General features: G+C 40.8%; 2 protein-coding genes and 1 pseudogene across 2 annotated transcripts; 2 read left to right on the top strand and 1 right to left on the bottom strand.

Moving 5' to 3' along the window:
* Window positions 1-149: 149 nt before the first annotated feature.
* On the bottom strand, window positions 150-7495 carry LOC149102759 (uncharacterized). The gene has a single exon (XM_089273705.1). The coding sequence runs from the start codon at window positions 1962-1964 to the stop codon at window positions 1314-1316; it is 651 nt and encodes a 216-aa protein (XP_089129831.1). The 5' UTR covers window positions 1965-7495; the 3' UTR covers window positions 150-1313.
* On the top strand, window positions 7491-10544 carry LOC149102760 (uncharacterized). Its single transcript, XM_089273370.1, has one exon. The coding sequence runs from the start codon at window positions 7491-7493 to the stop codon at window positions 10542-10544; it is 3054 nt and encodes a 1017-aa protein (XP_089129496.1).
* A 3700-nt stretch (window positions 10545-14244) lies between these two features.
* LOC110066579 (uncharacterized) lies at window positions 14245-15276 on the top strand (annotated as a pseudogene).
* Window positions 15277-15493: the final 217 nt, after the last annotated feature.

Genomic DNA, 15493 nt, shown 5'->3' on the forward strand with positions numbered 1-15493 from the left:
TACTTTGAATCGTCTTGAATCTCTACCATCCTGACCTGAAAACACAACACCCTCTCCAACCAAGTCGGTACAAAAGCTCCAACAAAAATGCTGCGTTAACTAATTATTTTTAATGTGTTTGTTACAGGAGGTCAAGACAAAGACTCAGGTTTGACAGATGAAATTCATCCTGGGATTATCACAGGTAGACATTTTTAATTGACATTTATTTTTACAAATATTTCATATAGTATAACTAGTAGTTTAATTTATATACTAGTAATCTAGCCTGAATGAACAATCAATCACTCTATTTGTCCCAATGTTAATGGGTAAAAATTCAAGTTGATTTACACAGTAACATCTGATTTATTCATTGCTAACTGCTACTGAACCTTATTCTACTGCCTTGATTTTATATTAGTCTAGAATTAGTCTAGAATCTTTGACTGAATATGTTTCAAACCTGTAAGGTGGCTATGAACTCCACATACAGTTAATGCTGTGCCAAAAGTTGCACGAATATTCAGCTAATCAAAATTGATAATATTTCAAAGTGCTATTCTTGAATTTTGATCGTTGCTATAACAACCTATTGTGTCACAAAAATGACACCAATATTGGGCTGTTTTCTGATACCATGATTGTTGTGTCAACTGATAAATGGTGGGTATAGTGACCCATCGTAATCTAAGTCTTGGAAAGTTCTGGAAACCATTGGGTTTACTAATGAATAATTTTAGCGTGAGGGTGTAGGGGGTTCTTGACACATGTTTGGGTACAGGGATGCCCTCGAGGGTTTGAAATTCTGACTCTGTTTAGGACAAAAACACTCTCGAAACCCTACCCTATGTAGGACAACACCCTCTATTTTAATATCCTGTTTGGGACAAGAGACAAAATATACAGTCACTTGTTTTACAGGAATTTAAACTGTTTCATAAGCCATTCCAATCAGAAAAATCATGTTTGATGCATCTAATACCCATTTATTGCATCTCTACACTTGAACTTGACAAAATGCCATTAAGCATTAAGCTCTAAATTAGTTTCCAAAGCAAAATGCCATCATAACATCAAAAGAAAGGTGATTTTTTTTCAGTACCAAATCAAAGAGAAATGATTAACTCAATTACTGTATGATGTTTCAGAATAAAAACTAGCGGTAAAAAACAACGTTTCGATCTCTCTGAGATCATTTTCAAGTTGAAGAAAAAACGAATGAAATATACATATATAAGTACAACTTAGGGTGTGAGAATGTCAAATGATAAAATATGTAAATGCTAACGCTAAAATGTAAGTGTTAAAATAATAAAATACTATAAAAAAACCTATACTAATAACTTTGCACGGATTGAATCTGACTGTTTATTCAAGGTTGGCTTACGCTCCTTTATAAAGAGCATTTCGTAGATCAGGTAGTCGCATTTACTTTGGCCCTTTCTCAAGATCTTAAAATCATGATATATGTCACTTGGGACTGTTCCATGCTGTTCTTTGATGTGATTCCCGATTGAAGACGATCCTTTGTGTTCCTCAATGCATTGATAGAGGTGTCGGCACGTGTATCCAACATAGTTTGCATCACACAAACCACACTTGTAGTAGTAAACAACGCGTTGCTGGTTAATGATAGGCAGCTTCTTTTCTTTTGGTTTGGTCTCGTGTCCGATCTTGTGGCTTGTATACACGGGATGAATATCAATTCCAATTTTTTGGCCTAGTTCCCCAAGTTGTCTTCGGGTGGAATTGGCCGATCTCTGATCCTTGAATGGTAACACTATTCTGACAGGCGTTTCATTCACGTTATGTGCTCGAGTGGAAATTGCATCGCCAGAAACTTTCTTGGTGACAAAATTACTGATGGTTGATTGTATCAATTGCATTGGGTACTGGAGTCGGGAGAACGTCTGTGTGAGACGATCACATTCCAGGTGGAACAGTTGCCAGGTAGATGATAGTTTCAAGGCACGATCCAGCATTTTTTTAGCAATGACTTCTTGTATCTAACGTCGACGTGGCTCTTGTGATGTAGTAATAATCCAGGGTCAGTTGGTTCTCTGCACACCCTTGTCTCCAGGCAACCATTGCATTTCCTGACGTCTGTTCCCAGGAAAGGAAGTTTACCGTGTTCGCCAAGTTCCATGGTGAAGCCGACAGATGAATGGCTCTCATTTAGAGAGGAAAGGAATGCTTCAGCTGTTTCAGTGGTAATAATGCCTTGATGAAAGTACAAACCTCTATCAGTCAATGACCACACCATCAGTGATGTTTTTAATTTTGTGGATTCTCTCCATGACATGGAAGTTGACAATCACAGTATCCTGGTTTTATATGACGTAACTTTGCTCTTTACCAATGTCCCTGTTGATGAGGCGATACAAATTCTAGCTGAAAAGGCATTTAAGGACGACTGGTTCAATAAACAGCATAATCTCAACATTACAAAATCAGCCTGGGTAGAGTTGCTAAATATTGCCACCAAGAACCAACTTTTTCAGTTTGAGGGCAGTACTTTGTTGCAAATGAAATTAAAGACGAGAAGAAACAAAGAGCCATCCTGTTAAGCGTTTGTGGAAGCAAAACATACAGATTAGTTTGTGATTTGTTACAACCCCGGAAACCAGGCGATGCAGGTTTAAAAGAGATCTTAGAAAAGCTGGAAAGCCATTTTTCTCTGAAGCCAAGTGTTATCGTCGAGCGATTCAAATTCCATAGCAAGAGTCACCTTGAAGGGGAAAATGTTGCAGAGTTTGTCGCAGGACTCAGAAGGTTTTCAGAGCATTGCCAGATTGGAGCAACACTCAAAGACATGCTACATGATTGACTTGTTTGTGGAATCAGCAATGATCGCATTCAACGACAACTGTTCGCCAAACGGGAGCTCACATTCAACAAGGCAGTAGAAATCGCTACAGCAACCGAAATGGCTTCAAAGAATGTAATCGATACTGGTGGAAACATGCCTGGGCCCAGATGTGACAACAGTCTAAACAAGGTCAAAGTGGAAACCATAATCCCTCGAGCTGCAAATACAAGAATGAAGAGTGTTACACATGTCAAAAGAGAGGCCACATGGCTAAAGTATGTCGAGGAAAGAAGAAACCTCAAAAGTAAGACAAACATGGGCGGCGGCCAGATGGTAAACAAAGAACCCATTTTGCTGAAGAAAGCGCCGATCAAGACGACGTCTATGCCATGTATCAGCTGTCCAGCGATCAAAAGAAATCGTTCAAAGTGGATCTGGAACTTTGTGGACAAAAAACCACGATGGAAATCGACATGCGTGCTTCGAAGGTGATATGAAATGAAGCAATGTACAGAAGATTGCGTGATGCATTAGGTCCACTCCAGACAACAAAAGCGGTTCTAAGCACGTACACAGGAGAAAAGATTCCAGTACTAGGAGCAGGTATGGTTCCAGTAAAATATGAAAGCCAGCAAAAGAAATTAAACGCTCTCATTGTCAAAGGTGGCAGACCGAACCTACTTGGTCGAGATTGGCCTGAAGAAATTCGCTTGGATTGGGAAACAATCTTTCAGATAGCCAGTGATAGCCCCCGATCAGCACTTCAAGACGTGCTTTCAAAATACCAAGATGTATCTGCTGAAGGATTGGGCACACTAAAAGGTGAAAAGGCGAAGATCTACGTGGATCAAGACATGGAACCAAAATACATCAAAGCCAGAGCAGTACCTTATGCACTGAGAAGAAATGTTGAACTTGAACTCGAAAGATTGGAGCATGAAGTAATTATATCTCCGGTGGAATTCTCAGAATGGGAAGTGCCCATTGTACCTGTGGCAAAACCCAATGGGACTGGGAGGATCTGTGGAGACTATAAACTAACAGCAAATCAAGTGTCCAAACTGTACAATTATCCAATACAGAAAACAGAGGATCTTTTGGCTACCCTGGGAGGTGGTGAGAAATTTACCAAGCTGGACATGTCGCAAGCATATCAGCAGATGACTCTAGATGAGGAGTCTCAGAAGTTTACCACCATAAACACCCATAAAGGCCTATTTCAGTACAATAGACTGCCTTTTGGAGTGTCCTCTGCACCTGGTATTTTTCAGAGGACGATGGAAAACCTCTTGCTAGGCATTCCTCAGGTCATTGTGCGAATGGACAACATTCTCATCAGCGGGAAGGACGACAACAATCACATTGCAAATTTAGAAGCAGTACTCAAGAAGCTGTCAGAAGCTGGGCTGCGGCTGCAAAAAGAAAAGTGTTTCTTCATGGTGTTGGACGTCACCTATTGTGGTTATGAGATCAATGGTCGTGGTATCAAGCCACTAGAAGCTAAGGTGGAAGCCATACACAATGCCCCAGTACCTGAGAATGTTACACAGCTGCGTGCATTTCTGGGAATGCTAAATTACTATCACCGTTTCCTACCAGACATCGCTACAGTACTAGAACCACTCCAAAAGCTTCTTAGACAAGGTACAAAGTGGTGTTGGAAGACCGAGCAGCAGGTGGCTTTTGACAAATCCAAGAAACTACTTCAGTCTGCAAACCTCCTGGTACATTTCCAGCCAGATCTGGAACTAATCTTGGTGAGTGATACCTCAGATTATGGAGTAGGGGCAGTATTGTCCCACCGGATGCCAGATGGAACAGAGCGCCCAATTGGTTACGTGTCAAGATCACTGAACGCAACTGAGCATGGTTATTCCACTATTGAAAAAGAGGCTTTGGCCATCATCTTCGGAGTGAAGCAGTTTAATCAGTTCTTGTACGGTCACAAGTTCACCATACAGACTAATCACAAGCCGCTGGAAGGGCTCTTTAACAAGAAGAAAGCCAAGAGTTCAGCGGTTGGCCCTTACCTTGGCAGCATATGAGTAAAAGATTGCCTATAAAACAGGGACCACAAATGCCAATGCAGATGCATTAAGTTGACTCCCCTTGTCGATGAGGCCAGAGTCTGTTCCTGAACCTGGAGAGACAGTTTTGCTCTTAGAACATCTGGACCACTTCTGCAATCACTCACATCATATCCAAGAATGGACAAGGCGCAATCCTGTTCTCTCAAAAGTGCACCAGTTTGCACTTAATGGATGGCCACACCACTGCCAGGATGTGCAGTTACACCCATATTTGAGCTGGAAAGCAGAATTAACCATAGAAAGTGGATGTGTTCTGTGGGGAAACAGGGTGATAGTACTACCTCAAGGACGAGCATAAGTCATGGCCAAGCTTCACGAAGCCCATCTGGGCATAGCAAGGATGAAAGCCCTTGTACATGGTTATGTGTGGTGGCCAAACAGATCGTGAGTTAGAAGATGCAGTTAAAAAGTGTCAGCAATGCCAACTGCACCAGAAAGCCCCAGCAGAAGCACCTCTCCACCCATGGGAGTGGCCCGGTCAACCTTGGTCACAGGTGCACATTGATTATGCAGGGCCATATAAGGGTGACATGTATTTGGTGGTGATCGATGCAGATTCCATAGTGAAGTTGAGAGAAATCTTCGCGACCCATGGTCTCCCAGAAACCATCCTCAGCGATAATGGTCCCAATTTCACAAGTGCAGAATTTGAGAATTTCCTCTCAAAAAATGCCATCAAACACACCAAAGTATTGCCATACCATCCAGCTTCGAATGGACAGGTGGAGCGAGCAGTTAGCATCTTCAAAGAAGGGATAAAGAAGGGAACCATGCAAGACAAGTTGTCACGTTTTCTGCTCAAGTACAAAACACCACACACAACAACAGGGGTTTCACCATCGGAGCTGCTGATGAAGAGAAAGCTGAGATCTAAGCTTGACCTCATAGTGCCCAACACTGCAAGTCTGGTGAGACAGAAGCAAGAACATTAAAAACAGACCCACGACCACCATACCAAACACAGGGGCTTTGAAGCCAGTGAGCCTGTGTTCATAAAGGACTTCAGTTTCCCCAAGTCCTGGCAAAAAGGAACTGTGGTGCAGACGACGGGCCCACTCTCAGCCCTATTCAAATTACCGGATGATTGAGTTGTTTGACAACATCAGGACCATATGCGGAAGAGCCACAGCCAAGACCCAGCAAAGTCAAATCCTGAGATTTTGGTACCACAAGTGGTACCAGAGGCAGATTGCACAAAAGACGCAACCCAACCGAGTAGCCCAACCAAGCTGGTCGTGAGTTCGTCTCATGCACAAGAGGCTAAACCATCATGCCCGGTCCGCGACCGACATTTACCCGAACGTTTCAAGGACTGTGAACTTTAAAACTTATGACACTGCTTTTGAACATTGATTAGTGATCGGCAAGAATCATTGCGTTACACACATTGCGTAAAAAAACATTATTGATTGATCTTATTACACTTCTGCCCAGTGTTTCTTTTTTTGTTTGGAATAGCAAAAGCCTTAAGGGGGAGGAATGTTATAATCTAGTCACGTGCGGAGTCATGTTATCGGTAATCAGATATCCATGTTGTGTAATGTAGGATTTCAATTCATTCTTCTTTGTGATTATTAAGGCATGTAGATCTACAATTCGCTTCACCCTGATTTATTACATCCCGCATGATCATTGATTCCATAAATGTCCTTCAGAAATCCATCTATGTTCTCATTTCAAAGTAGTGGCTCGACAAATCTTTGGCCAGCTCATGTCTTATGTTTGTTAGATCCGTGAAATGCCATTGAAAAAACTGTGATTTTTCTCAGATTTATCCATGATTCCGGCAGCCATTTTGTGAATGCAAAACATCTGGCGTGCCTCGCATGTCGCATTCTTATCTTCAGCCGAGAGCACATCAAAAGCGTCAAGAGATATGACCGTCTCAGTTGCAGAAGCAAAGGTGACCTGCCATTTTACGGGCTTCTGTGGAGAAGCAGTCAGTGAATGACTTTCAGGATTTTTGTGAACACTTGTCTGAAGTTGTCGTTTTGTTGCAAATTCTCCCTGTTTTTTACAGCTTTCACAGAGTGGAATCCTTCTCGGTGCAGGATCTACAGAGAGTGTTAGCTATGCATCTTTCTGGATCTACGCTGCAAAAAGTAATTCTCTCAAGGTTTAAACAGGCTTGTGTCTTTTCAGGTGGAGATTTTAAATGAAACAGTTTTCTTCGTCTGTCAACATTTTTGACAAATCCTCCGCACTAGATACAAATAACTTCTTTTGAGTTCGGGGACACAACGACTCTCAAAAACGTCTTGGTCGGTGTCACCTCTGCCATTTTCTTCCTTTGAGAGGATTGCGTGTAGAACGTGTGAAATCTGAGAAATGTCAATCATGTTTTTTGCGCCAAAAATTGGGGCTCCGACTGACTTCCAGTCAGTGACAGAAAAGGAGACTTAGCAACAGCTGGACCAAGAGGTTTGTGTTTCTTCATGTACAATACACCTACACATGCTGACTTTGTTATGGATGTGTGCATGTTGAACACAAGAACGGCGACCGTAAGCTGCCGCTAAAAGGAAACAAAAATATAGGATTGATTTACCAGAAGCTACTCTTTCACTGACAAGAAATGAACTTCCCAGCCAGGTAATTATCATATGACAATGGCAACCTGCCACGTTTATGCCTTGCTGGTCTTATTCGCGTGGTTTTCTTTACCCACGACGCTTCCAATTAGGACAAAAATTTCAGATACAACCTACTTCAATTTGATAACTATTTCCGTGGACCAAAGTTGCCCTTTCAAGCAGAGACATGTAATCGAAGACCTACTTTATAACAGCCAAAGCGACTGCGGACGACGCCATCTTCACGTCGACTTCGCGTATAACCCTGTCCGAAAGAGATATTTACGAAGAAAATTCATATCCAGGAAAACATTATACTACTCGAATGCTGTGGCAACACACAATATTCTACTCCTAAGAGGGGGAGACGTGGAAAGTAATCCTGGCGACAAACCTAAATGTTCGGCGTGCCAAAGAACTATTGCCGTGAACCACCGTTCATCGATGTGTTCTTCTTGCCACAGTAATTATCATATTAAATGCGGCGGTTTTTCCATCAGTCAACGCAGAGATCTGCTCGGTTCAACTAGTTTATCAGAGCCATGGATGTGCAATTGCTGCAGCCTAGGAACTTTACCATTTTCTACCACGTCTCCTGAAGAATTGATCTCCTTATTTGTGGACCCAGCAAAACCTGATTTGGACAACTCAGCGGCAAGCGACTCGCTGTCATCCCAATCACCGTTTGAATGGTTTACTACGAACATTACCGGTTACTATAAGAAAAACTTGAAGATTGGCCACCTCAATGTCAACAGTATCTTCGGTAAGTCAGACGAAGTCATCAATCTACTCGACAAATGCGCCTTCGACATCCTGTTTATCAGTGAAAGTAAGATCGATGAATCTGTCTCTACTTCTTTATTTACTCACTCACAATATCGTATCATTCGACAAGACAGAAAAAAAGGAGGTGGAGGATTACTCGTCTATATCAGATCAAACGTAACGGCCCGTCGACAAGTTAAATTTGAGCCTGAAGGTATTGAATCGATCTGTTTAGATGTAAAGGGGTGCGCTAATAACTGGTTTCTAGTATGTGCTTGCTACCGCTCCCCTGGTAAATGCAAAGTCAAGGATTTTATTCCAGCCTGTGCGTCAGCAGCAGAGAAAATGTACATCAAACGGAAAGAAGTCATGTTTATCGGGGACTTTAATATGAACATGCTTGAATCACCTGATAACCCAAATGGCCCAAATAAAGATCTGACCAAGTTCAGCCAACAATTCTGTCTAACGAATGTTATTCACGAGGCTACAAGAACAACTAATTATTCAAGAACTCTACTTGACATTGTTTTAACATCACACCCTGAGAGATTGGCGACAAGTGGAATTTTGCAAGTCGGGATTAGCGATCACGACCTGATCTTTGTTGTGAGGAAACAAAAGCTACCGAGACCTAAGGCAAGAACAATAGAATTCAGATCCCTGAAGTATTTGGACTCGAACACATTTCTTTCTGATCTCAGAAACGTCCCCTGGGACAGCGCTTATATTTATGACAACATCGATGATATATGGGCACATTGGTCTGGCCTATATAAACAAGTCCTAGACGAGCACGCACCTGTAAAACGAATACAGCTTCGTAATAACCAATTGCCGTGGATCAGCCCAGACATTCAAAAGCAGATTCGCATACGAAACCGACTCTACAAGAAATTCCGTCGCGCGCCAACAGACTCAAACTGGTGTAAGTACAAAGAACAACGGAACAGAGTTACAGGTCTAAAGAGAAGAGCAGTCAAAAATTTCTGCGCCGATGCAGCCTCAGGAACATCATCTGCTGGTTTATTCTGGAAAAAGATGAAACCTCTTCTTCCGAACAACAAATCTAACACTGATGGCACAGCTAACATCCATCTTCTGGATGATGGGAAACTCGTATCTAATCCCAGCAACGTATTTAACGACTTCTTTGTAAATCCAAGAATACAGGACTCAGCCTTGAGCTTAACGGAAGAGAATTTCGGCGACCATCCTAGCATAGCAGCAATTAAAAGCAAATCATACAACCTTGACTTTGCTTTTAAGGAAATCAACAAGGAAACCTTAACCAACTACGTATTAAAAATGAATGCCAAGAAATCCACTGGCCCCGACGGTTTCTCTCCAAAGATTGTTAAACTTTCCGCTATAGCCGTGGCTACTCCGTTAACGTCTTTGTTTAATTACTGTATTCGCACGAGTACTCTGCCCAAAGAATGGAAAATGAGTAATGTCACCCCCATCCATAAGAAGGGCGATGTGACCGATAAAAACAATTACCGACCAGTCAGCGTTATCTCTGCAATCTCTAAACTATTTGAGAAAGTGCTGTTTGACCAGATGTACGCCTCCTTTGCACCAATTTTCTCGCCCAACATGTCGGGTTTTCTTAAGGGACACTCCTGCGCTACAGCGTTGATCAAATTAACAGATGATTGGAGACACGCACTTGATGAAAAAAAAGAAGTGGGTGTAGTTGCTATCGATCTCTCCAAGGCCTTCGACTGCATTTGCCACAATCTGCTGCTAGCAAAGTTAAAAGCGTATGGCTTGCAAGAACCAGCCCTACAACTTTTAAGATCATTTTTGCATGACCGTAAACAAAGGGTAATATGCAATAATACATGTTCTAGCTGGTCACTTTTACAGTGCGGCGTCCCGCAGGGAAGTCTCCTTAGCCCCTTACTGTTTAACATCTTTATGAACGACATGAACGAATCTGTTTCCGTCTCTTCCCTCCGCCTCTACGCGGATGATACAACCGAATATATGGCGGACGAAAGTCCTCTTGTGCTTCAACACGTCTTAAATCAAGACATGGAAAAACTATCTACCTGGCTTAACTACAACTATCTTCAAGCCAACGGGGACAAGACACAAGCAATGATTCTTGGGAATTCAACATACAATTACGATTTGGAGTTTGATGGCACCTTAATCGATATCAAAGAACATTTAAAGATCCTTGGAGTATGTCTGGACAATAAGTTATCTTTCAAAGAACACACAAATGTAATGCTGAAAAGAGTATACGCTAAGATTGCCGCACTTTGTCGCCTCAAGCGCTTAGTACCCATAGATACTTTATTACTTTTATAGAGGAGCTTTATAATACCGCATTTTGAGTATTGTAATTCTTTACTGATTGGTACAGGTAAAACGCTCAACAAAAAGTGGAAGACGCTAACTACTACGGTCTACGAACAGTAATGAACACGGGGAAAACTTCTAATTATGAGTCATTACTCAAACTGCTGGGCATGAGAACGCTAGAACATAGACATATTGAACAATCTCTGATAATATTTTTTAAGTGTTTTAAAGAAAATGGCCCACGTTATATCACCAACTTATTCAAGCCCCGGGTCACGCCATACAATCTTAGAAGCAGCGGGCTAAACGTAGAACAACGCCCTTACAATAGTAGATTCTTCCACGGCTCGTATTCTTATATCATCTCTAGAATTTGGAATCAGTTACTGCCGGCAGCAAAAAATGCAGCAAACATTCCAGCTTTTATCAATCATCTTAATACAATAAACTTTGGTGGCTGCCAATGCAGTTCTTGTCTTAAATGATTTCTTTACATGTTGTATTTTTATCGTTTTTTAATATTGTATTTTCAGTGCTTATGTTTAAGATATTAATAGTATGATAATTTTGTATTTTTTAATATATAGTTTTTAAATCTTTTTTTTTAACATGTGTGTCAAACACTTTTATCATGAGCCCCTGGCTCGGGAGACTTGGGCAACCACTCCCCGTGTTTTTGACGTAAAATAAATTACCTTACCTTACCTTTACCTTACCTCCCTTCGCTTGCACTTGCACATTCGTCACTCAGTCTGCCTTTGGCTTCGTGAGAGACTGAGCAAAGGTTTCTGCCTCTCACTTTGTGTGTGAAATGACTAAGTGAAGGTCGACTTGCAGCAAGTCTAATCATACGACGCAATGGCGAAAGCCCTCCAAAATTAAAAAGTATGTGGGGCCACGCAAAAGTTTTTAGCCACAACAAAGATGTTGTCAACCATGAAGTGGACTGCTGTAGCCAAGGAATTTTGGAAGAGCATAAGAAGAAAGGCCACGGTGGAGTTTCATACCTCTATACAAGTGTGGTGAGTTATTCTGCACAGTGATGAGCGAAGATTGACTTGTGACAAGACTTGGGGTGCTTTCCATTATCCCAAACAGACCAGTCAGAGATCAGTGGGAATACCCGAGGAAAATGGAACATTTTCTGATCAAACTGGGCCAACCAATAGGAATGGCTCTTGCCACTTTTTACTCCTTTTCCGCATTCCCTAATTAGGGCAAAGAACCGGTTTGTCAAAAATGGAACGGCGAATTTTGGTCAAAATAACTGGACCACCTCCAGAGGTGATCCCAAATATTCTGGTCTGAAGAAACTGAAACGGACCTTTCCATTTGAATTCCGACCAAAATTTCCAGAACCTTTGGCATAATGGAAAGCATCCTTGCATTTATATCCTGCAAAGCATAGATTTTATAATCAGAAGTTTCGACAATTCTCTTTTAGGGTATTACAAAATTACGAAGTCGTGAACAACAGTGTCACAACCAACAACGACATTTTTGCTCATGCAAATCGAGAAAAAGAAAAACTTTTGATGATAAGTCCAGTTGATGAGATCACGTCCTATATCATTTTCCGTGCCGTGCGTGACCTTTCTGGTGGTGCCGTCAAAAAGGTCAACAAAAGGATAAACAAATCATTCAAAAGAGCGTTATTAAATAAACAAAAACAAGACCAAGTGCTCGCCAAATCTGATAATCAAATCGACGAATGGGAAAAAATTGCAATCAAAAGTGTCCATCGCCAAGGAAGTAAGAGATGATGGTAAGTGGCAAGTCCTGGTCAACAACAAAGAGTCCATCAGCTTTCTACACCTGGAAAATACTTGGTGTGATGGCCATGTTATGGTCAGTGAAGTCAAATTGAAAAGAAACATCAGTGAACATAAGATCGGGGCGGAGATTTGGTACAACCAGCTCGCTGTCAAAACCCAATTGACAGACAACATCAATGTTCAGTTGTGTTTTGAAGATATTGTAGTCCAAGTGAGAAATGTGCTGTCACTAGGTGAAAAATCGCACGTATGTCGTGATCTTCCCATGTGCGAGATCAATGACTTGCTAGAAATGTACCAGGTTAAAGTTGAAAACTACTTCATGACATATGGAGACATCAATGAGGAAAGGTGATTATAATAATCTTTCATTATTGTTATTATTATTTATATTATTAGTATTATCATTAGTATTATTAGTATTAGTGTTATTATATTATTTGGCCATTATATTTTATTTACAAAATTGACATAAATCTGCTTAAGAATATAGCAATATGTAACATTATTAATGGCCACAGATCTTAGTGGACTCTGTTGAGCTTTTTTATTGAGATCCACATATGGGCATAATCATGTTGTTAATGTAATTGAAATATAGCACTAGGGTTACTTAATTTTAATACTAGCATAGGTTTTTAAAAACTGATCATAGTCGAGGAATATACGTTTATTGGCACATAAACTTTAGTATCATTTTTTAAAGAGTATATGAGTAGATTGACCACCTAATAAGGTTACAATATACCTTTGGAGAGGATTTTCTCCATAAAGTTATGTCCAATGTTATCTATTTAGGCATTTCAGTTCAAAGTGTGAAGTTTTCACTAATTCAGGTGGACTGATTTGCTCAAGATGCAAATACATTAAAAACACATATAAAAGGAAAGAAGAAAGATACAAAGAAAAACCATTTGTGAATGCCAAAACCAACCATCAATACATGACCAATGATCAGCTTGTTGGAAAGGTAATTATAGTAATGCTGAACTGTGAAATCATGCCTGTTTAACAAACACCATTAAAAAAAACAATTCTCCAACTTCTACAGCTATGTACCTCACTATTTGATACAACACATTTTGATAATGGAGCATTCCATTGTCAGCCCCTTGGATGCAAACTTCAAAGGTGCTAACAACAAATTCATGGCTGTCAACAAATCGGCCCTCCACGGGGAGAATGTTTCAAAATAGGTTTGAAATACCTCGCTTATTTTACTTTTTTCTACAAATCTGATAATGATCAATTCTCTTCAACGATATATTTTTTAGTTGTATGAAATATTTATTAGAATTGCTTTGTTTCTGAAGCCTGAATTTTATTAGAAGCATCCTACATTTACAAATTTAACCTACTATTTAATTCGTTAGATTTGTACTCTGCTGTTAATTATATTTCACCATTATTGTTAAAATTAATGTAAATAGTTTTGGAGGACCTTGGACTGATGTGAATGCTCAGTTAGCCTGAAATGTCAGTCATCTCCTGTTGCCAAGGCATTAGGATGAGGGCGGATTTCGGGATAAAGCTCTGTACATAAATTGTTACTGCTATTAAAATGGTTCAACTTGAGAAACAGCAGAAGGTAGCAGAAAAAAGAACTCAGGAAAAACTGGAAGCTGACATGATTGAGAATATTATTATAACACCGTAGGACATATTTTTCAAAATTTGCTCAAATCTCATTTAAACTCTCCAGGATGAGAAAAAAATGACACTGTTGAATGTTCAAGAGTGTTTATTTGGTAAATTACCTATTTGTTGATTGATTTCAATGTCATCTTCTAATCTCCATAGACTCTTATATTCTATTTCAACACCAGTCCTACTCACTAGTGAGTCACCTGAGATATGTGCAAGTAGCCCGAGCGATCAGTTGTGCACGTAATCCCAGAGCGGTCAGTCACATCTTTTGAAGTTCGTTGGTAATGGCAAATACGAGCAAGCAAACACTTTCCACTGAGGCAGAGGATGCCCTCTTAAACAATGACCACGATCCTAAGGAGAAGACCCCAACAACTGCCCACCGGTTCCCATGGTCAGTATGCTTCAGAACGTCAACAAAACTCTCAGAGCGATGGCAGACTCGATCCTCAACATGAACCAGTCACTCAAGCAGCTTCATCCCAGTAACAGACGATCAACTCGACCCTAAATGATGAAAATACAGTTTCAAAGATTGAGTGGTTCCGATGGTTCAGATTATGATGGAGATGACTCGGACGCGGAACTTTAGGCCCTTTGTGGCACTGAAGCCAACAAAACCTCCAAAGATAAACCCCATGCTCCACTCAAGCAAAGCGCAAATCACAGAAGATCTTCTCAACGCAGACGAATCAGGTCTGGCTGCTGAGAAACAACTGGCTGACTTTATTAACAACTTGTGGTCTAAGAAATTGCCAGACTCAAAACTAAAGGATAGGTCAGGGAAATATTTACACCCAGTGAACTGCGAGACTCTCGCAACACCGCAGGTTAATCCCGAAATCTGTGATAAACTGAGCCACTCAGTAAAACAACAGGACCTCAGGTCCAGCTTAACCCAGAAAACGGTTGGTACTGCTGGCACTGTACTGTGCAAATCCATTGAGCTGCTGCTAGAAATGAAGAATTTGAAGCAGCCGAAGTCAAACTCAGACATTCAGAAACTTATAAAATTGAACACAGATGCAGTCGCTCTCCTAGGGCATGCATATGTCAACCTGTCCCACTGCCGCTGGGAGTCAATCAAACCGCATCTAAATAAAGATTATGCGGGCCTGTGTGCTTCGCATGTTCCAGTAACAGCTCTGCTGTTTGGCAACGACCTGCAATCCCAATTGAATATACCAGCATCCAACAGGGTAAGCACCATGTTTCTTGACAAATGGAAGGAAATAACTTCTGACTCAGAAGTCCTTATTGTGTTAAGGGTCAATATATTGAATTTTCCACACAGCCCACAAAGAACTTGGGCCTGAAAAGGAAAACTTTCAACATCAGTGACTCACTGGTTATAGGAGCTGAAATCCAAAAATTGCTTGACAAAGGTGTCATTGTACCCAACCCAACATGAAAGTGGGGAATATATTTCGCCAATTTTTCTGGCAAATAAAAAAGATGGATCGTATCGAATGATCTCAAATTTAAAATGCTTTAACCAGCATGTTGAATACCAACATTTCAAAATGGACTCAG

The sequence above is a fragment of the Orbicella faveolata genome, unplaced genomic scaffold, assembly GCF_042242905.1.
Source record: "Orbicella faveolata isolate gen_17 unplaced genomic scaffold, um_ofav_v1 contig_35, whole genome shotgun sequence".
Classification (NCBI taxonomy): Eukaryota; Metazoa; Cnidaria; class Anthozoa; order Scleractinia; family Merulinidae; genus Orbicella; species Orbicella faveolata.